At 38.4% G+C, this 25666-nt stretch overlaps 1 protein-coding gene across 3 annotated transcripts in view; it reads left to right on the top strand.

The window, feature by feature from the left end:
- The window catches only part of NPHP1 (nephrocystin 1), an 82321-nt gene that overhangs the window by 37432 nt on the left and 19223 nt on the right, over nt 1-25666 (top strand). The window contains exons 7-16 of one of the 3 annotated variants that reach the window (XM_004031592.5): nt 2874-2977; nt 3299-3341; nt 4887-4974; nt 6325-6419; nt 7746-7874; nt 17764-17838; nt 20465-20575; nt 21656-21738; nt 23928-24004; nt 24856-24955. In XM_004031592.5, the coding sequence (XP_004031640.4) occupies nt 2874-2977; nt 3299-3341; nt 4887-4974; nt 6325-6419; nt 7746-7874; nt 17764-17838; nt 20465-20575; nt 21656-21738; nt 23928-24004; nt 24856-24955 (905 nt within the window). The remainder of the gene's footprint in view (nt 1-2873; nt 2978-3298; nt 3342-4886; nt 4975-6324; nt 6420-7745; nt 7875-17763; nt 17839-20464; nt 20576-21655; nt 21739-23927; nt 24005-24855; nt 24956-25666) is intronic. The other 2 variants (XM_019020798.4, XM_019020799.4) reach the window with 2 other exon arrangements.

The following is a 25666-nucleotide window of genomic DNA, read 5'->3' as shown; positions in this document are numbered from 1 at the left end:
CCAAGATATATAGATTTCTGTCTGGATCAGCACTGTCCAGTAGAACTATGATGCAAACCACACATGTAATTTAAATTTTTCAGTAGCCACATTGAGATATCTTTTTGCTGATGCCACTTCTGACACCAAGTATGTGGTTTTTCTCTGACACCAAATATGTGTTATTACATCAGTTCTTCTACACCAACCAGTGTCAGCAATTCAATTCGATTCTGATGCTAATGCCTGGAGCTAGCACAGACCCCCACAGGTTAAAGGCTCAGTTCCACAAGATTGCTGCTCACTTCCGTTGCCAGTCACAAGTCCCAAGAGCCACCCATACTTCTGACTGACTGGCTATACATTCACGAGTTCCCATACCAGCACCTCAGGGGTTCAGTAATTTACTAGAATGATTCGCAGAACTCAGGAAAACACTTTCCTTGCATTTACCAGTTTATTACAAAGGATACAACTCAGGAACAGCCATAGAGTGAGGTATTGGTTGGGGGTGGCTGGCATGCACTCTCTGGGCCTTCCACCTTCCCAGCACTTCGCTGTGTTCACCGTCCTGGAAGTTCCTGGAGCCCCATCATTTAGGGGTTTTTCTGAAGGTTTCATTAGCCGTGTTTAACTAAATCATTAGCAATTGGTGATTAACTCAGTCTCCAGCTCCTCTACCCTCTTTGAAGGTTGGAGGGTGGGGCTGAAAGTTCTAACCTCTAATACCTGGGTTGGTTTTTCTGGTAACCTGTCCCCTTCCTGAAGCTGTTTAGGTGCCCACCTAGAATTACCTCATTAGCATAAACTCAGGAGTGACTGAAGGGGACTCTTGATGAGTAAGAAAACATACTCCTATCATTCAGGAAATTCCGAGGGTTTCAGGAGCTCTGTGCCAGGAATCAGTGACAAAGAACAAATACATGTTTTTCATTACACACATTTTTAAAAAGTAAAAAGAAACAGGTAGAATTATTTTTAATAATATATTTTATATTATCCAGTATATCAAAAATACTATTTTGACATATCAATATTTTAAAATATTGAGTCATTTTGCTTTTTTAACATTAAGTTCAAAATCCAATGTGTGTTTTACATTTACAGCACTTCCCAGTTTGGATTAATTTCAACAGCTCACTAGCTACATGTGGCCAAAGGGCTATTATATTACATAGGGCAGGTCTAGATCATCTTTTTCAATGGCAGCAAGTCTTCTAATCTCATTTAGATGGTCATTTAAGTTGTTTCCAACCTATAATCACTATCGATTATGTTGCAAAGAACATGGGATTAGCATCTGCTGTCAGTTGCAAAAAGATCCCCCCAAAAAGTAGCTTAAATAAGGTAGAAGCCTACTTCTCTCAAGCATAAAAGTGTGGAGAAAAGCAATCAATAATTGGTTAAGATCCTATCCAGTATTTTATCCTGTTTCTGATGTGAGGCTGCTCTGCCTAGAGTTATCTCTTTAGTTTTAAGTCAGCTGCTGGATCTTTTAAGGATTCCAAGGAGCAAAAGGGGAAAGAAGTCAAAAGGCATAAGCTGCTGCCTTTTTAAAAAGGTTTCTTGGAAGTTACACAAAAAAACTTTCAATTGTTGCTCCTTGACCAGCATTTAGTTCTCTGGCAACACTTAGCTGCAAGGAAGTCTTGGGAAATGTAGTCTTTTAACTGGATCATAGTTAAATCAGGGATTTTGTTTGAAAAAGGAGGTGGGGAATAGGTGGTAGCCAGCCAGCAACTTGTGTTGTCATCAAGCCTGCGTGCATCTTTGCACACTTGCCCGATTATCTCCTTAGATAGATTCCTAGATGTTCATCACTGGTTCAATAGGTTTATAGCTTTATATTTTGATTTATTTTTCCAATTTGCCTTTTAGAAAAGTTATGCCAATTTGTACTCCCACCTCTAACAATCAGTGAGTGCTGTTTCCTCACACAATTGCCAGTGATGGCTGTTAGCAATCCTTAAAATTTTTGCCAATATGACTAGCAAAAAAAGTGTCATTAGTGGTTTAATGTGCATTTACTGTACTCCTAATGAGGTTAAGCATCATCTCATATGCTTTATGATCATTTGTATATCTTCTTTGCGAATGGCACTTTCGGTTTTCTTTATTGATACATAATATTTTATGTATTTGTGTGAGTGCTTTTTACTTGTATGGATTGTGTAATAAACAAATCAGGGTATTTGAGATTTCCATCACCTTGAGTGTTTATCATTTTTATGTGTTGGTACCTTTTCAGTTCTTTTGGATATTTTTTTTAAGGGATTTAAAAAACTCTTTCATTGATTTCTAAGAGCTTTTATAATGTTTTAATAATCAGGATATTAATCCTTAGATATTTGTGTGAGCTATTTTATTTTTTTCCCCTCAGGATATGCTTAAGTTATGTGTTAGATATTTTCTTTGTTGACTTTAGGTCATGTTTATTTATTATGTAGCTAAATCTGTCAGTGTTTCCACTTATGATTTTTGATTTTGTATCATGATTGGAAAGGGCTTCCCCATCTCTAGATTATTTTCTTCTAATGCTTTTATATTTCTTTTATTTTTATCTTTACGTCTTTTCTTTTTTATTTAAGTAAATTCCATCTGGAATTTATTTTGATTAAACTTGCTGTCTATCTCAGTTCTTATTTTTTCAAATAGCGAAGTTATTAACCATGTGTTGAAAATTTATTTCCCACTGAGTTTTATATGCTCATCATATATACTAAATTCCCATCTATGCTCAAGATTTTCTGAAAGTACTGATGCTTTTGTTTTTTGTTTTTAAACAGAAAAGTTTGTTTTTGTTTTTACTGGAGGGTTAGGTGGCAGTACTGGTATTTTTATTGGTTGTTTTTTGCATTAGTTAAAAAGCACTTCATATTTCAATGGTTTTTTAGCCTTATAGTGAAGAAGAAGAAGGCCAAGAATCAAGTGAAGAGGGCAGTGAAGAAGATGTAGAGGCGGTGGATGAAACAGCAGATGGAGCAGAAGTTAAGCAAAGGTACAAAAGTGGGAAAGGATATCAAAGTAGGTTTAGGAAACATTTTATTTGTTTATTTTTATTATTATAACTAATTCAATACTTTCTTGAAATGGAGACAACTTGTACCTGGAGAGCTTTTCATACTATTGTCTGCTTAAAGATCATTACTATTTTAATTTTGTAATTATTTTTAATACATTTAGTTCTACCTTATTTTCATCTGGAAACTGTTAGATTTTCAAAACTTACTGATGATTATAAACTGTGAGTAAAGAAGTTCCCTAATTGAGTGAATAGGCATAACCTGACCTGACTCACTTTGCTATTTTGTCTCCCCAGAACTGATTCCCACTGGAGTGCTGTTCAAAAAGCGATCTCAGAGGTGGGTATCTTCTGTCTTATTAATGATGTCTTGTTTTGTTACCTAATAGTTCTGATGCGAAATAGGATGGAGACTGTGGAAGATAGCAATGGATCTGAAACAGGGTTCAGGGCATGGAATGTACAGAGCAGAGGACGTATATTTCTGGTTTCTAAGCCTGTGCTCCAAGTAACATTTCTCATTAGTTTTTTTTTTTTTTTTGTACAAAAAGAATAGATAATTCATGGTGTCACTTGAGGGCTTGGAAACATTCTCACTGATCCTGCTTTCCTATCATTTGAGTGGAAACAGATGTTAAATTTTATTTACTATTTGAAAAATCCTGAAAGCCTTTAATAAAAAGTAAGAAATTGGCCAGGCATGGTGATTCACACTGGTAATCCCAACATTTTGGGAAGCTGAAGCAGGAGGATCACTTGAGGCCAGGAATTCAAGACCAGCTTGAGCAACATAGTGAGACCCTATCCTACAAAAAATAAGAAAAATTAGCCAGGTGTGGTGGCTCATGCCTGTAGTCCCAGCTACTCGGGAGGCTGAGGTGGGAGGATTGCATGAGCTTGGGAAGTCAAGGCTGTAGTGAGCTGTGATTGTGCCACTGCGCTCCAGAGCATGAGTGACAGGGCAAGACCCTGTCTTAAAAAAAAAAGTAATTAATTACATTTTTTTTAAAGGAGAAATGATCCATAATTCTGCCATTAAAAAAAAATTACAGGCCGGGCACAGTGGCTCCTGGGCACAGTGGCTCACACCTGTAATCCCAGCACTTTGGGAGGCCAAGGCTGGTGGATCACCTGGGGTCAAGAGTTCAAGACCAGCCTAGTCAACACAGCGAAACCTCACCTCGGCTAAAAATACAAAAATTAGCTGGGCGTGGTAGCGCATGTCTGTAGTCCCAGCTCCTGGGGAGGCTGAGGCAGGAGAATTGCTTGAACCTGGGAGGCGGAGGTTGCAGTGAGCCGAGAATACTCCACTGTACTCCAGCCTAGGCGACAGAGTGAGACTCCATCTCAAAAAACAAAAAAATAATTACATAGCCAAATGAAAATTCTCCTCCTCAAACTCATAAGTAATCACCATTAACAATTTAGTAAGTGTCCTTCCTGACCTTTTTCGTTATTTATTACTTATAAGTACATGCTTGTATGTGTGAGGGTGTGTGTCTATGAGTAGTGTGTGTATACAAAAAAAATCCATTAATTCTTCAGTGCATGTGATTTGCCAATAGACATTAACTTACCTGTGAAATGGAAGTGCAGGGTGGAGCAGGACAGGAGCAGGGACATTTTGATAAGGGTATACTTGAAGTAGCTGCTCCGGAACACACAGCTCTGCATGCTGGGCACTGTATGGGGCTTAGGTCCTTAGGAGAGGCCAGGGTGCTGTGATGGCATCCTCTCAGGAATTTGGGGCCAAATCGTATTATTCTTCCACTAAAGTCTGTATGTTTATATTTTTCTTTTTTGGGTTATAGTTACTCTAGTGATAAAGTATTATAGAGATGCAGAAACATGACTGAAAAATCCATTTTGATGTTACTGTCTTCAGCAGATAAACACTGCTGATGTGTTAACTACGATGGGAGCTATTCCTGCAGGGTTCAGGCCTTCCACGCTCTCACAGCTTCTGGAGGAAGGTAATGCGTGCCTATCAGCCACTGCACTCTTTCAGCAAAGCAGTCAAGATCCACATCTAATTTTTCTATCACAGGCAAAACACATTATTGAAGAAGATGTTGAATCTCACATCTCTTTGGTGCTCATCTTTTCCTTATCCTTCCTATGACAGTGAAGAAAGATCCCTGATCCTATCAGAGGCCAGCCTGTTTACCAGTGCTCCGGGTTCCAGCCCCTTTCTTTTTTTCAAAAATGTGACTCCTTTAATTTTCAGCCCTTTCTTGTGTCTTTAGCTGGCCCACCTTCCCCACACTGGTTCATTCCCTCATCTGTGCTATCAGCACACCTAATTCCCCCCACCTTTAAGGGTCAGCCCCTTGAATCCTATCCCATTTTAGCCAAAACCTCGTTTTCTCTGATCTTCTTCCAAGCAAGACTTTTCCAAAGAATTATCTCCATTTGGAATTTTCATTTTCCTTACTCATTCTTGGCTTTCCCTGTATTTGGCAACTTTTGTCTATAAGCTCATTTTAAAGAGGAATCATGCTGGGGGACAAGGGGTGTCCTGTATACCCTGAGGTGTTGAGTTGTCATGGAAGGGCTGCTTTGAGGATGCCTTTGCTGGGAAGGTTCTTCCCAGTACTCCCTAAATTCCCATCTTTTCATCCTTCAGGTCTCAGGGTAAATTCTGCCTTCCCAGAGATGCCTTCCTTGCGTAATGTGGGTTTGCCTTACTCCCATTCATGTGAACACCCTTTATAGCTCTATGTCCCCTAATAATTATTTTATTTATTTGCTTGTCTACTTATTTTCTAAAAAAATTTTCCTCCCATTCAACTGTAAACTATGGAGGGCAGGGGACATATCTCTGATTTATCTTTGTATTTCTAGAACCTGGTGTAGTATCTGGCAAGAGTAGAAACTCAAAAATTATTTCTTGAATGGATAAATAATGTTATTAAAATTATTATTCATGACTAAAGCATGGAAGAAGAGCATAAAATGCTTTTGTGTTAAGAAGTAAAACTAACAACTGTGTTTTTTCTGAAGTCTCCAAAAAGTGCTCATAGATTTCTGCATTTTACAAAAATATTTGAATGAATCCTTGTCATCATGGGGCATATTACTGGCCTAAAAGTCTTTCTTAAAGGTGCTTTAAGATGATCTTTTATGTGTTTGTATCTGTAAGTTTTGTACTGCTGTTTTTATCCATAAATCTATATTGGTGCTTCTATTTTGGAAAGCAAGTTCTTAGTAAGCAGCGTGGCATTTTGGAAGTGCCTGTACTCTAGTTCATAGCATAACATTATGGATTTTTGATTTGGAGTTTCTTTCTTTGTAAGAAAATGAAGAAAAAATGATTTTTTCAGGGAATCAATTTCGAGCAAATTACTTCTTACAACCAGAGCTCATGCCTTCACAACTGGCCTTCAGAGATCTGATGTGGGATGCTACAGAAGGCACTGTAAGTATGGTTACTATCAGTAAAACTGTAACTCTTCCAGATTTTGTCATAGTTGCAAGTAGACAAACAACATGTTAATTGACTAATGAATTATAAAAAACAAAAAAATTGTTTATGATAATAGCGATATTTTTATAACTAAGGCAGAATTTGGACTTGCTACCTTGATTTTATCTTGTTTCTCTTCTCCATTGCACTCTTCTTTCATTGTTAGAAAGGAAATAATACTAGGTTTCTATCTTAATCATTCTTTGTCTCAATTTCTTCATCTGTAAAAATGGAGTAATAGTAATGCTTCCAACATAAAGTTATTTTGATAATTACGTGTGTGAAGAGTTTTGAATAATGCCTGGCATATGAAAAGAACTCAATAGATGTTAGCCATTATTATCATTTGTAGTAGTAGTAGTATTTTTGAGACAGGGTCTCCCTCTGTCACCCAGGCTAGAGGGCAGTGGTGTGATCATGGCTCACTGTAACCTCAAATTCCTGGGCTCAAGCGACCCTCCCACTTCAGCTTCCTGAGTAGCTGGGGCCACAGGCCTACACCACCATGCCCAGGTAATTTTTGTATTTTTTGTAAAGATGGGGTTTTGCCACGTTGCCAGGCTGGTCTCAAACTCCTGAGCTCAAGCAATCTGCCCTCCTATCCCTCCCAAAGTGCTAGGATTACAAGTGTGAGCCACCAGTCCCAGTCTAATATAAGTTATTTAAATGAAAAGGCTTATGACCATGAAGCAGAATGTAAAGTTTAATGAATTGAAGCTGTTCTTAAAAAATAAAAAATCAGAATGCCAATTTATTTACTCACAATCTGAATTATACCTATGAAGCAGATCTGAATATATATATCAGATAGTGCATTCTCTCTGTTAAAACACCTATTAAGAAACTAAGGAACTATGTAGATAATTGCTTGGAATAAAAAATAGTGGGATAATCTTAATGCCAGGTGGCATTGGTTTTATGCTGCGTTAGCCTTCTGCACTTACCCACATTCTGTAGGAGCGAACTGGGACTGGAATACAGTGATTCTATAGTCATAGATCATATACATTTTGCCTGCCAATATTTATTGTTCCTTTCATCACAGCTTTTAAGTATTTAAGAAAAATGCAAATATTTCAAATGTAACTCTATGAAAAATTTACCTAAAATGACTGATTTAATTTTCAATGAACAGAGTATTGAAACTTTTATTGTATATGTGTAAATTTTTTCTTTTTTAAAAATTCTGTATACATTTTCATAAGCCGAATTCACAAAAGACAGATTTGTGTTAGAAATCATAAAAATAAACTTTTTTATAACTAATTTTTCTTTCAGATTAGGTCGAGACCAAGTCGTATTTCATTGATTCTGACATTATGGAGCTGTAAAATGATTCCTCTTCCAGGAATGAGCATACAGGTTCTCAGCAGACATGTACGCCTCTGTCTATTTGATGGTAATAAGGTAAGCTTACTGAGAAGTAAATCAATTCATACTAGGATTGTGGAGAAATATTCCCTTAGATTCTTTTCCATTCAACTCCTCCCCAATTCCCAAGAGAGTATTTTTTACCTAGTACCAAAGAAAAGTTTGAATGACTCTTTGAAAAATTCATTTTTTAAATGAGATACAGGTTAAACAGTACTTAGATGGAAATTTATAGTTTTAATTGTGTATATTAGAAAAAAAGATAAAAGATTTAAAGTCAGTGATCTAAGCTAGCAAATCAAGAGGCTAGAAAAAGAAGAGTGAGTTAAACCTGAAGAAAGTAGAAAGTGGGAAATAATACAGATAAGAGTAGAAATTAATGAAATAGAAAACAGATGAACCAAAGAGAAAATTTAAAAAAAGACAAAAGTTGATTCTTTGAAAACATTAATAAAACTGAAAGATGCATAGTGAGACTATTAAGACTTTTTTAAAAAGTAAAAGAAAACAAACTATTAACATCTGACATGGAAATAGAGACATTATCACAGATCCTTCAGACATCAAGAGGCCAATAAGGAGATATTATAAACAGCTTTATACCAGTAAATTTGACAACATTGATGAAATAGATAAATTCCTGGAGAACCATAATTTACTGAAACTGGCATAAGAAGAAATAGAAAATGTGAATAACCTCTGGTAAAGATATTAAACCTATAATTTAAAAAAAATCTTGCCACAAAGAAAACTTCAGGCCTAGGTGGCTTCACCTGTGAATTTCTTCAAACATTTAAAGAAGAAATAATACCAATCTTATACAAATTCTTCCAAGGAACAGATGAAGGAGAAATGCTTCCCAACTTATTTCATAAGGCCAGAAAAAACATGACCCCAGAATATGACAAGACATTACAAGAAAGGAAAATTACCAGAGAGTATCCTTCATAGATATAGAACGTAAAATTCTAAACATAATATTATTAAATTGAATCTAGCAATATATAAAAAGGACATTATGTCATAACCAATTGGGGTTTATTTCAGGAATTCAAATGTACATTCCTGGGTAATCACATTTAACATTTGAAAATCAATCATTATAATTTGCCATAAGAAAAATCATATGATCATCTTAAGAGGTAAGGAAAAAACATTTGATAAATTTCAACACCCATTTATGATTTTTAAAAAATTATCTACAAACTAGGAATAGAAGGGAGATTCCTCAAATTGGCAAAATGCAACAAGAAAAAACCTAAAACTAGCATTATCTTACTTAACAGTGAAATACTGAACACTTTTTTCCTAAGACCAGGAACAAGTCAAAGATATCCAAGAAATAAAAAGATAACTCAGTTTTCTAAAGGGACAAAAGACTTGAATAGCCTCTTCAAAAAAGAAGTATCAAAAACCACTAGAAGTATAAAAAGATAGTCAACATGTAAGAAGTCATCAGGGAAATGCAAATGAAAACCACAGTGAGAGAGACCGACCTATGTGTTATGTATAAGAAGCCCACCTTAAATATTATGCTATAGGTAGCTTAAGAGAAAAAAAGGATGGGAAAGATATACCATTCAAAGTAGACTTCAGGCACTACATAGTGATAAAAGAGATCGTTCACCAAGAAGACATAGTAATCCTAAGTGGGTACATACCTAACATCTGAAATTTAACATACAAGAAATAAAAATGGTTAGAACTGAAAAGAGAAACCGGCAAAGTCACAATTATAGTTGGGGCCTCTATTATAGTTGGGGAGTTTAACACTTCTCTCTCAGTAATATAGGACAAGCAGACAGAAAATTAGTAAGGATGTAAGAGAACTGTATAACATATCAACAAACTGGATTAGATTGATATTCACATAACACTTCACCTCAAAATAGTAAAATACACATTCTCTTAAGTACATATGGAATAGTCACCAATATAGACAGTCCTGGGTCAGAAAACAAACCTAGACAAATTGAAAAGAATTGGAATCACATAATATATGGTCCTTGATTACATGGAATTAAATTTGAAATCAGTAACAGGAAGATAAATGGAAAAATACTTAAATACTTGGAAATTTAAAAACTACTTCTAAATAATCAAAGGGTTAAAAGGAAATTTCATGGGAAATTAGAAAATATTTTGAACTGAACAAAAAATGAAAATGCAACATATCATAATTTGTGGAATGTTAGCTAAAGCATTGCTTAGAGGGACATTTATAGCACTAGATGCTTATGTTAGAAAAGAATTCTCAAATCTACAGTCAAAGCTCCTTCCTGAGAAAACAGTGCTGCTTGAGCTGATAACGGTCAATGTGAAATTAAATGAGTTAATGTAAGGGAAGTTATCAGAATGATGTTATACATGGAAAGAACATAGTAAGTTCTTTCAAAGAGTGTCTGGATGAGAGGTGGTGATGATAACTTAGAGAGGTGGAGGTGGAGATGAGAGATGTGGATAGAGATATCTGGGAGTAAAAATCAATGAAGCTTGGTGATGGACTGGATATGGAGGAGAGAGGAGGAATGGGGTATAGGCATGACACCTAGTCTCTGACTTCCGCATCTGGATGGATGGTGGCAACATTCAATGAGATGGGGAACACTGGAAGAGGACCACGTTTGGAGGAGTTGACATGGGCTTGGTTTTGCTCAGGCTGAGTATACTGCTAACCCCCAGCATGAAGAAAGTGCCTTTATTTCATCTGAACTTGGGGTAAAGAAATGAACTTATGTTATGATGGTAATCCTCCCTCACTTCCATAATACATTCTGCACAAAATCACTGCCACAAATGAGCCAGTAGGTGTCCTCAGTGACCAAGAGCTGAATTGGTTTCTGTTTCATACATCTGGTTTGATACTTTTTCCTGTACCTCTCTGTGTTCTCATATATAAGAACATAAAAAGGAATGGAATTTTATTTTCAATAATATATCAAAATAATGAAATTTACTTTATGAAAGAAATTTATGTGAGATTTCCAAATTGAGAGTTATGGAACATATTTAATAGCTGCACAGATACTCGTGCTGTTTATGTAAGAGTGCTTCTTTAATAAATCTAAACCTAGTTATGAATAAAAAGCATTGGGCTGGGCGCAGTGGCTCACGCCTGTAATGCTCGCACTTTGGGAGGCTGAGGCGGGCAGAGCACATGGTCAAGAGATCTAGACCATCCTGGCCAACATGATGAAACCGCGTCTCTACTAAAAATACAAAAATTAGCTGGACGTGGTGGCGTGTGCCTGTAGTCCCAGCTACTTGGGAGGCTGAGGCAGGAGAATCACTTGAACCCATGAGGCAGAGGTTGCAGTGAGCCAAGATTGCGCCACTGCACTCCAGCCTGGCGACAGAGCGAGACTCTGTCTCAAAAAAAAAAAAACAAAAACAAAAACACATACACACACACAAAACCAAAGGCGTTGTTGCTAAAACTAACTAATGAGACACAACTTCCAGTAATGTTTGAGTCAGCTCCTCTTGGACCACCCCACCCAGAGAGGGTAACTGCAAACTCTGGGCAAAGTAAAAAGCAACTACCTGAAGGCACTGCAGAGCATTCAGAAGCAGGCAGACACTGGAGAGGAGCCTCAAGCCTTTAGTCCACTGATGTATTTTTTTCTCTTTGTTTTCTCTCTTTTTTGTTTGTCTCTTTTCTTTTTCCTATCTTCCTGTATTAGTTTGTTCTCATGCTGCTGATAAAGACATACCCAAGAAAGGGCAATTTACAAAAGAAAGGTTTATTGGACTTACAGTTCCGCGTGGCTGAGGAGGCCTCACAATCATGGCAGAAGGTGAAAGGCACATCTCACATGGTGGCAGACAAGAGAACAGAGCTTGTGCAGGGAAAACTCCCATTTTTAAAACCATCAGATCTCATGAGAATCATTCACCATCATGAAAACAGTGCAAGAAAGACCTGCCCCCATGGTGGCATGTGCCTGTAATCCCAGCTACTCAGGAGGCTGAGGCAGGAGAATTGCTTGAACTGGGACCTGGGAGGTGGAGGTTGCAGTGAGCTGAGATCACGTCACTACACTCCAGCCTGGGCTACAGACCGAGACTCTGTCTCAAAAAAAAAAAAAAAAAAGACCTGCCCCCATAATTCAATCACTTCCTACTGGTTTCCTCCCACGACATGTGAGAATTGAGGGAGTTACAAGTCAAGATGAGATCTGGGTGGGGACACAGCCAAACCATATCATTCCTCCCCTAGTCCCTCCCAAATCTCATGCCCTCACATTTCCAAACCTATCATGCCTTCTCAACAGTCCCCCAAAGTCTTAACTCATTTCAGCATTAACTCAAAGTTCACAGTCCCAACATCTCATCTAAGACAAGGCAAGTCTCTTCTGCCTATGAGCCTGTAAAATCAAAAGCAAGCTAGTTATTTTCCAGATACAACGGAGGTACAGGCATTGGGTAAATGCAGCCATTCCAAATGGGATAAACTGGCCAAAACAAAGGGGCTACAGGCCCCATGCAAGTCCAAAATCCAGCCGGACAGTCAAATTTTAAAGCTCCAAAATGATCTCCTTTGACTCCATGTCTCACATCCAGGTCACCCTGATGTAAGAGGTAGGTTCACATGGTCTTGGGCAGCTCAGCCCCTGTTGTTTTGCAGGGTATAACTCCACTCCTTTCTGCTTTCATGGGCTGGCGCTGAGTGTCTGCAGCTTTTCCAGCAGCACGGTGCAAGCTGTTGGTGGAGCTACTGTTCCGGGGTCTGGAAGATGGTGGCCCTCTTCTCACAGCTCCACTAGGTGGTGCCCCAGGAGGGACTCTGTGTGAGGGGGCTCCAACCCCACATTTCCCTTTCGCACTTCCCTAGCAGAGATTCTCCATGAGAGCCCCACCCCTGCAGCAAACTTATGCCTGGACATTCAGACATATCATACATCCTCTTGAAATCTAGGCAGAGGTTCCCAAACCTCAATTCTTGACTTCTGGGCACCTGCAGGCTCAACACCACATGGAAGCTGCCAAGAGTTTGGGCTTGCACCCTCTGAAGCCACAGCCTGAGCTTATCTTGGCCCCTTTTAGTCACAGCTGGAGTGGCTGGGACACAGGGCACCAAGTCCCTAGACTACACACAGCATGGGGACCCTCGGCCTGACCCATGAAACAATTTTTTCCTCCTAGGCCTCCTGGCCTGTGATGGGAGGGGCTGCTGTGAAGACCTCTGACATCCTCTGGAGACATTTTTCACATTGTCTTGGGGAGTAACATTTGGCTCCTTGTTACCTATGCGAATTTCTGCAGCCGGCTTGAATTTCTCCTCAGAAAATGTGATTTTCTTTTCTATCGCATTGTCAGGTTGCAAACTTTCCAAACCTTTATGCTCCACTTCCCTTATGAAACAATGCCTTTAACAGCACCCAAGTCATGTCTTGAGTGCTTTGCTGCTTAGAAATTTCTTCCAACAGATACCCTAAATCATCTCTCTGAAGTTCAGAGTTCCACAAATCTCTAGGGCAGGGGCAAAATGCCACCAGTCTCTTCACTAAAACATAACAAGAGTCACCTTTTCTCCAGTGCCCAACAAGTTCCTCATCTCCATCAGAGACTACCTCAGCCTGGACCTTATTGTTCATATCACTATCAGCATTTTTGTCAAAAAGCCATTCAACAAGTCTCTAGGAGATTCCAAACTTTCCCACATTTTCCTATCTTCTTCTGAGCCCTCCAAACTGTTCCAACCTTTGCCTGTTACCCAGTTCCAAAGTTGCTTCCATATTTTTGGATATCTTTTCAGCAACACCCTACTCCTGGTCCCAATTTACTGTATTAGTTCATTCTCATGCTGCTGATAAAGACATACCTGAGACTGGGCAATTTACAAAAGAAAGAGGTTTACTGGACTTACAGTTCCACGTGTCTGAGGAGGCCTCACAATCATGGCAGAAGGTGAATGGCACCTCTCAAATGGTGGCAGACGAGAGAAGAGCGCTTGTGCAGGGAAAACTCCCATTTTTAAAATCATCAGATCTCATGAGACTCATTCACTATCATGAGAACAGCGCAGGAAAGACCCATCCCCATAATTCAATCACCCCCCACTGGGTTCTCCCATGACATGTGAGAATTGTGGGAGTTACAATTCAAGATGAGATTTGGGTGGGGATACAGTGAAACCTATCACTTCCTGTGTGTCACTTGAGCGTTTTTTTTTTTTTTTTGAGATGGAGTTTTGCTTTTGTCACCCAGGCTGGAGTGCAATGGCACAATCTCAGTTCACTGCAACCTCTGCCTCCTGTGTTTAAGCACTTCTCCTGCCTCACCCTCTCTAGTAGCTGAGATTACAGGTGCTCACTACCACACCCAGCTAATTTTTTGTATTTTTGGTAGAGATGGGGTTTCACCATGTTGGCCAGGCTAGTCTCAAACTACTGACCTCAGGTGATCCACCTGCCTTGGCCTCCCAAAGTGCTGAGATTACAGTTGTGAGCCACCGCACCCACCCCACTTGAACATTTTTTAGAACTCCATTCTGAGTTATCTGTAGTGTTGATGAGTGTATCTTTTTGGCTAGTTTCCTTAGTGGTTGCTTCTAGGTATTAAGTTTATACATGCATAACTTACCACAGTCTACTAGTGTTAACATTCCAGTTGGAGTGATGTATAAAACCTTACCTTCCTTTAGTTCTTTACTTTCCCTAGCTTGTAATATAGTTGTCTTAAATATTTCCTCTACATACATTAAGAATCTTATCACACAGCACCAAACATAATTTGGAAAACCTGAAAGAAGATCCATAGTATTTACCTATATTTTTACTATTTCCATTGTTTATTCTTTCTTCCTGATGCTCTAAGAGTCTTCTTTTTATCATGTCCTATTTAGAGAATCTCCTTTAACCATTCTTTTAGGGTAGGTCTGCTGGTGACAGATTTTTTAGACTTTATCTGAGATTGTCCCTGTTTCCTCTTCATTCCAAAAGGATATTTTAATTAGATAGAGAATTCTGAGTTGACAGTTATTTTTGTTTGACACTTGAAAACTATTGTGTCATTTCCTTCTGTTCTCCGTGGCTTGTAATGAGAAATTCATCGTCATTCAAATTGTTTTTTTCCTGTTGGCTAACCTAAATGCTGTTTCTTACTGTTTTCAAGGTATTTTCGTTGTGTTTCAGTTTTCAGAAGTTTATGGTGTATCTGGCATGAATTTCTTTTGTTTACCCTGCTTGGGGTTTGCTCAGCTTCTTCAATCTATAGGTTTATGTCTTTTACCAAATTTGGGGATTTTTTTCAGCCATTATTTTCTCAAATACCTTTGCAACTCCAATTATTTCTTCCAGTGCCGTTTCCCTCTATCTAGTAGTGTTGTGGTTTTTATTAACAGTACATCACCCTCCTCTCCCAACCCCAGTTCAGAACCAGATCTTGAAGTAGAGTTTAGAGTTCTTGATCTAAGATGATGTCAGATATGTCACTGATCCATTAAAAGGCCCACTTGTTGACATGGTTCTGATTCTGGTGTCATGGCTATGTCTTTGTCCTCCTACCTGCTTAGGCTCACTACTTTTTATGAGAAGCAGGGGCAACCTTTTTTTTTTTTTTTTTTTTTTTTTTTTTAACCCTACTGGCTTCCAGCAACAATAAAGCAATATTTATTTCTCTATCATGGGGTGATATATAGCATACAAATCCAGCCCCTTGCTACCCCATGCTCCTTCTGGACTCAGAGCCCAGGAAACCTCTAGTTTTTGTCTCACTTTACTCTTCTATCTTCTATTTGTGGTCCATTGACATATTTATCTTACTTTTGGGTATTACTCTGTCTTTTTAACTATCACTGCTTCATTGCTTCATATATGGAGCAGAATGGTCGTGTTGAAGCATAAACTGGTTGAGAAGTTCTTGTACATTCTTAAAAAAAAAAAAAAATAGAGACAAGGTTTCACTATGCTGCCCAAGCTGGTCCCGAACTCCTGAGCTCAAGCAATCTCCCTGCCGTAGCCTCCCAAGTAGTTAGACTACAGCCACGAGCCACTGCACCCAGCCCCTCTTGCGTTTTTAATGCAGTTTGCTGAACGAAATCTCTCTAAATTATTTTGACTCTTCAGTTCTTCATTCTTTGGGTCTGGTTTTGCACAGAAAGCAGTGTGATTCTAAGCCAGTCATTCACCCTCTGTGGCTGCAGTTTTCTAAAATGCATAGTGAGATGGTTGGACTAAGTCCTTTTTAGTTCTTAGAGTCAATATGTCAAGAAAGATATAAAATTATCAAACAGAAGAAGTTACTCTTGATTCCAAACTTCAAAATTAGGATTCTCCAAATTGAAAAGATAAAAGCAGAGGTAGTATAGGATTTCAATTTTGATTATAGCAAAGGACTTCTTGGCCATTAGAAGTAGAAAACATTTCTTGAAAAACAAAGAAGAACCTTAGAATAACATGCAGTCTTACAGTAATCACAAGGTAGTAATTATAAGGAGTTTGTATTCCAAGAGTCCAGGTGGTAAATATACATAATTTCAGGAAAAGTTTAAACATATATATATTAGTAATCGAAGGAAGTGGGATTTTGTTAATATGGAAAACAATCCAGCTGCCCATAAAATACTCCTATATTCCTACTACTAGAGATGTGGAATACAGTGAGTTGAATTTGACCTAATATAACACATTTGGGATTATTTTAAATTATTATTTTAAAGCTTTGTTTTGGAAGTGTTATAATAAAATATTTTCATCTAAAATAAAAATTAACTATTATCCATTCCTTTGGAAGATGTCGATTTTGGCCATAACATTTTAGAATTTGAATTCTTCATTCCATAAATCCCTTTGTGTTTCATTATTTTATGTAAGTTTTATGATAAACTTCTTGCATAGAGCATTTTATAAGAGATTGAATTTCAAGAAAAATATAATTTATGGGCCTAGAGATCTTGAGGAAAAATATAACTGTATCTGAACTATTAGGACTGTGTGTCTTAGTGACAGAGTAATGAACTGCATGTGAAATGCTTGTATGGGTCACATCTTTTTTTTCTTTTTTTTTTTTTCTTGAGACTGAATCTCGCTCCATTGCTCAGGCTGGAGTGCAGTGGTGTGGTATCAGCTCACTGCAACCTCTGTCTCCCAGGTTCCAGCGATTCTCCTGCCTCAGCCTCCTGAGTAGCTGGAATTACAGGCACACACCACCACACCCAGCTGATTTTTGTGTTTTTAGTAGAGACAGGGTTTCATCATGTTGGCCAGGCTGGTCTCAAACTCCCAAATTCATGTAATCCACCTGCCTCAACCTCCCAAAGTGCTGGGATTACAGTCATGAGCCACTGTGCTCAACTGGGTCACATCTTTTCTTTTAAAAGACCATTTTTTTGCTGGGTGCGATGGCTCACACCTGTAATCCCAGCACTCTGGGAGGCCGAGGCAGGCAGATCACCTCAGGTCAGGAGTTCGAGACCAGCCTGGCCAACATGGTGAAACCCCGTCTCTACTAAAAATACAAAAATTAGCTGGGCGTGGTGACAGGGACCTGTAATCTCAGCTACTTGGGAGGCTGAGGCAGGAGAATCACTTGTACCTGGGAGGCGGAGGTTGCAGTGAGCCTAGATCATGCCACTGCATTCCAGCCTGGGCGACAGAGCGAGACTCCTTCTCTAAACAAATAAATAAATAAAAGGCCATTTTTACCTAAAATTTCACTTACTTTTCTGGCAAACCTATCTCAGATATTAAGGAATTCACTTAATATAATTTATTACTAGCATAGGAGTCCAACTCTGAATTCATTTATGTCATACCTGATATAAAAAGAAAAACATTACAGAATTGCATGAAGTAAAAAGTGAAAGTTCTCCCCTTGCCATCTTCCTCACTTAGTGTAGCCACTGTTAACTCTTTGGGACATGGAAATGGTGACGTTTCAAAGAGCTTTTTACATGATTTCAAAAGGGAAAATCTCATTTCAGGTTCTGAGCAACATTCATACAGTCAGAGCCACATGGCAACCTAAAAAGCCCAAAACATGGACCTTTTCTCCCCAGGTAAGTAATCTGCTGAATGAGTGGAGTGAGTGAATTTCGAAGTACAACATATTCATATTTCTATAAATAGCACAGAGTATGTGGGAACAGATATAAATCTTTAGATTCTTTGGTGTTCTTTGAAGACATTGATAAAAATTACTCATGTTTCTGACTCACCAATGTTAGTAATTCCTGTGAATCATCCCATTCAATCAGTTTCAGGGTTCATTTTTAGAAAATTCTCATTTGATGAAAAATGAAAACATAAAGATAACATTTAGGAAGTGGGGTGTTTTTCAAAGATGAAATCTTCCAACTGTGCTAATAAAAGCTGTGCTTTCTTCAGATAAAGTCAGGGATGACGCCTAAGGGACTGCTACATTACACTCACATACTGTCAAGACTGGAATGGCATTAGGTGGGTTTAAACCACTGAGTTAGCATTGCATAGACGTAGGGAGGACAAAGATGTCTTCGTGTTGTTTTTATAGTATCAATTGTCTATGTTTTATTTTACATTACTTTCGTCTACCTCCAAGGTCTCATTAATTTAGTATTTACTTCCTTCCCACAGCTAACTGCCTTGTATAACTGCATCCTGAAAACCCTTAGTTACCTTTCCTCTTATTGCATCAAAAGATCTTAAGGCAAGATGGAGGTTCAGTGAGAGGGCTCAGGGTGTGGATGAGGCCAGCCACCTCAACTGTGTGCTGTGCCTGTCCACACTTGTCGAGAGCACACCTCCTGAAAGTCCATCATGATCTTCTTAGCACCCTTCCTCTGGTGAGAAGCACGGCCTCTCTTTTGGCACAGTACTTCACAATTCTGTTATTGTGTCTCTGTGTATGTGAAGTGTTTAGGGTAGAATTTTTTAATGTTTTTCCTGGGGTAGAAGGAAGTACTGTTGGGAGTATGTGTTATTCTGTTGAATGAAATTAAACATCAGTTACATGCAAGCATTTTTTCCTAGGCATGTGGAAACTTTTTCATGCCAGTGGAGTTCCTATTCCAGCAAAATTAGTAGGGGAAAATACATACATGAAGAATAACAATATCGTCTACTTATGGAACCCTAACTGTGTGCTAGGCCTCAACCTCCCAAAGTGCTGGGATTACAGTCATGAGCCACTGTGCTCAACTGGGTCACATCTTTTCTTTTAAAAGACCATTTTTTTGCTGGGTGCGATGGCTCACACCTGTAATCCCAGCACTTTGGGAGGCCGAGGCAGGCAGATCACCTCAGGTCAGGAGTTCGAGACCAGCCTGGCCAACATGGTGAAACCCTGTCTCTACTAAAAATACAAAAATTAGCTGGGCGTGGTGACAGGGACCTGTAATCTCAGCTACTTGGGAGGCTGAGGCAGGAGAATCACTTGTACCTGGGAGGCGGAGGTTGCAGTGAGCCTAGATCATGCCACTGCATTCCAGCCTGGGCGACAGAGTGAGACTCCTTCTCTAAACAAATAAATAAATAAAAGGCCATTTTTACCTAAAATTTCAATTACTTTTCTGGCAAACCTATCTCAGATATTAAGATCTGAGCCTGTGCCAGGCTCTTATGTACATTACCTTATTTAATCAGAGTAGCCGTGTGGGGCAAGTACTGTTGGTAACTACCACTCAGGCAGATTGTAATGGCTTTGGAGCTCCAAGTGCTTTGGAAGCACACAGGAGGGTAAAGTTAATTCTAGTCCTTTGGCTCAGGGAAAGTTTTCTAGAAGAGAAACTAGATCTTGAAGATTGGATAGATTTTACAGTCAAGAAGGGAGGGATACAGTTGTCGAGGGAGAGTGAATTGAATGAGCAAAAGAGAAGAGAAATGAAAATTCACAAGGCACACATCAGGAAAGTTGAGCAAATATGTGTATTCAGTCTTTAATTTTTGTTCTGTTTATGAAGAACAGTGGTTAATATAAATATCTTATAATGTCTATAAACTATTATTTGTAACACCTCTGGAGACCTAGGCACAGTACTATTAGCCTCTACTCTAAGCAAAAAATAAGCGAAGGTAAAGGTATTTTCCCTTTAAAAACGAAGTTAAATTTTTAAAATTTGTAATCATTGGCATTGATGAATTCAGTCCATCTGCTTTTTGTTTTTCTTAAAAGGCTTTTATTATAATGCAAAGGCGTAAACTATTTACTAACAAATAGGGCTGAGACCCTGTGTTAGGCTATTCTTGCATTGCTATAAAGAAATGCATGAGGCTGGTTAATTTATAAAGAAAAGAGGTTTAATTGGCCCCTGGTTCTGCAGACTGTACAGGAAGCATGGCACAGGCATCTGCTCAGCTTCTAGGGAGGCCTCAGGAAGCTTCCAATCATGGCAGAAGGTGAAGGGAGAGCAGGCATCTCACGTGACAGTGCAGGAGCAAGAAGGAGGAAGGAGGTGCCACACACTTTTAAAAAAACTGATCTCCTGAGAACGAACTCACTGTGGTGAGGACAGTACCAAACCATGAGGGATCTGCCCCCATGACCCAAACACCTCCCACCAGGCCTCACCTTCAACATTGGGATTACAATTCAACGTGAAATTTGGTGGGGACATTTATTCAAACCATATCAAACCCCCTTCCCATTTTTTATTTTTATCAGTAACTTTAATTTCATCAGTAACTTTAATTTCTTTATCATTTCAGGTTACTCGCATCTTGCCATGTTTGCTTGATGGTGATTGCTTTATCAGGTCTAATTCTGCATCTCCAGATCTTGGAATATTATTTGAACTTGGAATTTCTTATATTCGCAATGTATGTCCGTTGAAAGATAAGCCTTTCTAATGTATCAGTTAAAAGGGAAGGTTAAAAAATGTGTCTATTGACAAGGAGATCCTTGAAGTCTTTATGTGTAATTGAATTTTAATCCCTTGAGGAATGAGAATGCCAGTGATTCTAATTTTATGTGTGCTGATTTGTTTTCGTAGCATTTAAAATAATAGTACTTATTCACATTTATAGCTTGAGTGAACTCCAGTGCTTTTAAAGAATAAAAATTCAAAAAGGATGGGACTTTGCAGAAAGTGATAAAAGATGCTCACTGGCATCCCAGCCCCATGGTTCACCTCTGTCTTCCAGGGGCAGAGTATACTTAGCCTTGTAACTGAGGTTTCTAATTAAGGGACTTAGCAGAGTAGTGACTTTTATAAAGTGAGTTTAACTTATGTCATATAAACTACTGAACCAGTGGGTGGGGCTCTATGCTAGTAATTAAATGTTTCCACATACTAATAATAGCTTGATAGGTATAGTATATATAGTTGACCTCATGGTAACCCAGAGAGCATTACAGAGATGTTACATTAATGGTATTACACTGTCCATTCATTTGTTTAAGGCAAATTGATCCATATGTATTGTGGAGGGGGTAGGACTGGGGAAAGGAGCAGGCCCCCCAAAGGAAGCCTTAGGGGCCTCTAGCAACTGACAGTGGGGGTAAAATTCCAAGCAGAAAAGCCCTTGAATGATTAATATCTGCATTCTATCTGTCAGTGAAACAAAGGTTCATCATCCCATGTAGTACTGATATGATTTGAGATCACTCCACAAAATGCTTATATCAGTCAAGAGACAATGGCAGCAGTTGCCACATCATTGGTTTAAGGGATTTTCGAGAGCAATTTTGACAAAATATGATTATCACTTGATATACTACCTTTAATATCTGACCCGCAGGCAAAATGAGACTCTACTATGTTTCATTTTATTTTCTTGTGAAGAACTTTTTAGTTCTAAAGGTGAATACTAATTTTGTTCCTTTAAAAGGACTTGGTATGTGCTTATAAATTTGACTAGTTCAGACCTTAAGTTTCATATACTTGTCTTATTTCCTAGTCAACTGGTGAAAGAGGAGAGTTAAGCTGTGGCTGGGTGTTTCTTAAACTTTTTGATGGCAGTGGAGTTCCTATTCCAGCAAAGTAAGTTGGCTATATATTCCTAACGAATGAATACTTCTGTAAAAATTCATTTTTTAGACTCTTGATACCTCAGGTTTGTTCTATAAGCATGCCAATAACTTTTGGGGAGAGGGCTTTTTATGTTGACTTTAGTGTTGTTTAGGCAGTGTATGAAAACAGCATGCACAGTCTCATCCTAAGGAGGAAGAAATGACGCCTAGAGAAGAGGTATTTTAAAAGATGTTTGCACTAGCCGTCTGCTGAGAATATTCTTTCAGTAATTTCCTGTGGTATTAACACATTTCACCATGCTGAAAACAGAGCCTAGTTGTCTTCAAAGAGTGGGAAAGTTAAGTCCAGAGTCCAGAGGTCCTCTGTGAGTCTCTACCCTTCCTCTGTAGGTGGGACATTGAAATCACAGTGGCAACCACGGTAAATGATTTAAACTTTAAGATCAAAAGGCAGACAGGAAGCAAATACTGCAATATGTACAGAAGAGTTAGAAGATCATTATCCCTAATATAAAAGGAACTCTCAAAAATTAATAAGAAAAAGATCATCTAAATTTTAAAATGGAGGAAAAGAAAGATCTAAATCTAGGATATAAACAAGAAATTCAAGAAGGGACACAAATGGGCAGGCAGTAGGATGGTGATTAAGATCCCAAATTTGGATTATAAAATTTTGGGCTCCAGTCCCAGTTCTACCTATGTAACTGTAGGTGGATTTCTTAACATCTCCAAGTCTGAATTTCACCTATCTTTAATCTGGAAGATTGTAATAATTCCTACTCCAAAGGCTTGTTGTGAGGATTAATTTAGATAATGCACCTTATGTGGCCTCCTGCCACATTGGCAGAGGTAGAAGTCCTGACTCTACTCTACAAGTCCTTTGACATCATCCTAGAGGGTGCATTACCTGGGGTGCCAGGTTTCTTGTGATTGTTATTTGCTTTTTTGTTTTTGTCTTTTAATATGCTCAGGGTTTTTAGTTGTGCTTAGTGGAAGAAATAAGGAATTGTATATCTATTCCATCTTTCTGAAAGTGAAGTCACAGCTATTTTTTTAAATGAGGTAGAGCTCTGTGTATTAATATAGACACATTTTCAGTGTATTAGTATATGGAAAAAGTTGCAGAATATTTTGAATACTGTGACTCCACTTTTGTTCATTAAAAACTATTTGTGGGCCAGGTGAGGTGGCTCACAATGCCTGTAATCTCAGCACTTTGGGAGGCCTTGGCGGGAGGATCACCTGGGCCTAGGAGTTATAGACCAGCCTGGGCAACATGGTGAGACCCTGTCTCTACAAAAATAAAAAAATTAGCCAAGCATGGTGGCACACGCCTGTAATCCCAGCTACTCAGGAGGCTGAGCTGGGAGGATTGCTTGAGGCTGAGAGGTCGAGACTGCAGTGAGCAGTTTTCATGCCACTGTGCTCTAGCCTGGGTGACAGAGCAAGATTCTGCCTCCAAAAAGCAAAAACAAAACAAAGCAAAACTGTTCCCAGAAGTTGCCTCTGAGGAGCAGAATTGAGGAGGTGGTGCATTACAATTAAAGGGCTCTTTTACCTTCTTCTTTCTACACTTAGTATGTGACTTCAAAAGAGAAGCATGTAGTGTGTTAGTTTTGAAGCGTGTGTTAGTTTTGAAATTCACCATGTTTATACATTTGTTTGCATTTGCATAGAAAAGATAGGGCAGGAGATTAACCAAACTAGAGAAGGCGGCATGGGGAGGGATTTTTCACTTTTTACTTATCATTCTTCTGCCATTCAAACTTTTTATAATAATCTACACGTTACTTTTATGTTTTAAAAATAATATAAGTTCATAATGGCCTCATTTCAAATAATGATTCAACACATTTGAAAAATACATTAAAAAACAATCACTTGTCATTAATGTAAGTCATTAAGGTCTGAACACGTTAATGACTTGAATTAATTTTTCTCATTTTCAAGGAAAAATGTATTTTCTACAGTGTATAGTTAGGAAAGATAATTTTCTGCAGCTTATAATTAGGAAAGAAAGACTGTTTATTTGCCCAGATAGTACCTCATGGAGGGATCAACAGTTATTCTTTTCATTTACCAACAAGGCATAAATGAAATGTCTGAGTATATTAGTGCTAAAAAATATTTAACTACTGACTCCAGTGTTTTCTACATGCCCACAGCTTATATCTGTCATTGTATGTTATTATTTTATAGAACTTATGAGCTTTTCTTGAATGGTGGTACTCCTTATGAAAAAGGTATTGAAGTGGACCCTTCGATATCCAGAAGAGGTATGGCTCTCATGTGTTGTCTTCCTTTCCTTAAAGATTAAACAAATAGAAGCATCTGAGAGGTAGCTACATTCTAATAAGCATAGCGTTTTTTACTTGGATTCACACTTTTAAAAATATGTCATTTGATATAAAAATTTTAATCATTTTTAAGTACTTATTTTCTTGGTAACACATATGAGACTCTAAGAAATCATGAAGAATGAAATCATGAAGAATGAGAACTAATGCATTAGTTCCTTTTCATTGACCACTGAACTGATACTTGTGACTAATACAGATACTGCCTATTGCTGGGTCAAAGGATGCAGACATTTGAAACAGTAATATGCATGCCAAATTGCCCTCTAGAAATATTGAGCATCTTTTACTATGTTCATTAACCAGGCACTATGCTAGATAATGGGAGAATGAAGAGCAAGACAGATATGGTCATTGCCTCATGGGGCTCAGAGCCTGACAGATTTGGAATTCCATTTCCACTCCTCAGCCACCCCTCTATTTGTTTGGTGATTCAAGACATGCCACCTCTGCTGACCCCACAATGCCAGTCCTGCCTTCTTGGAACAGAAAGGCATTTGGGGTCTGGGATGCAGTTGGTTCTACCTGGAGTCAGACGTGCTGTTTTCCTTTGTAATCTGGCAGCAATAATGCTGTAACTCATCTGATTTAGCAAACAATCCTGTGCCCTTAGGGAGGTCTCTCAGCTCATTTAGGGTATATGGATGACTCTTGCCTTTCATTCAATTCAGCACTACTGGGTGGTATATTTTCATGAAATACTTGTTTTATTATACTCACTGTCTCAAGTACTTAAAGTTTCGTGAGTTACTTTTGATTTTTCTTAAAAGCACACGGCAGTGTTTTCTACCAGATGATGACAATGAGAAGGCAGCCTCAACTTCTAGTGAAACTGAGATCCTTGAACAGAAGATCAAGAAATGTACTAAGGTTGGTACCTGCTTTTACCTGTCCAGTGAATTTGGGATCATTCAGCACTTGGAGACCATCTCTGCTTTTGGCTTTTCCTCATATTTAGTCATCTTTTGTTATAATATTTTTGTCCTCTTTAATTCTTCCCCCAAAGGTCAGTAGGGAAATGGGTAACAAAGCTGAAATTAGCTTACTCTTCTGTTTACTAGTTAGCTCTTCTAACCAAATCTGTTATTTGAGCTAACTAGTAAATAGAAGACTTGACCAAATGGGGCTTACCAATGCATGATTCTACCCTCAGGGAACTTTTTTAAATGTCAAGTTTATTGAGATATAATTTACATGCAGTAAAATTTACTCTTTTTAGTTTATAATTCTTTGTGTTTTGACAAATGTATACTGTCATGTAATTACCACTACAGTCAAGATAGAGAACTTTCCCTCACTCTAAAAAGTTATCTCATGCCCCTTTGTAGTCAGCTCTGTAGCCCCAGCCTCAGGCAGTCACACCTATTTTCTTTCTCAGCAGTTTTGCTTTGTCCAAAATGTCATACAAATGGAATCATAACACTCGGGAGCCTTTTGAGTCTGGCTTCTTTCACTTAGCCTAGTGCATTTGAGACTTACCCATGCCATTGCATGTGCCGGTAATTTGTTGCTTTTTGTTCTAAATAGTACAGACTGTCCCTGACTTACTCAAGGTTTTTCAACTTTACCATGGTGCAAAAG

The sequence above is a fragment of the Gorilla gorilla genome, chromosome 12, assembly GCF_029281585.2.
Source record: "Gorilla gorilla gorilla isolate KB3781 chromosome 12, NHGRI_mGorGor1-v2.1_pri, whole genome shotgun sequence".
NCBI lineage: Eukaryota > Metazoa > Chordata > Mammalia > Primates > Hominidae > Gorilla > Gorilla gorilla.
The sequence above is the reverse complement of the archived record's forward strand: the minus strand, read 5'-3'. Positions and strand labels throughout refer to the sequence as shown.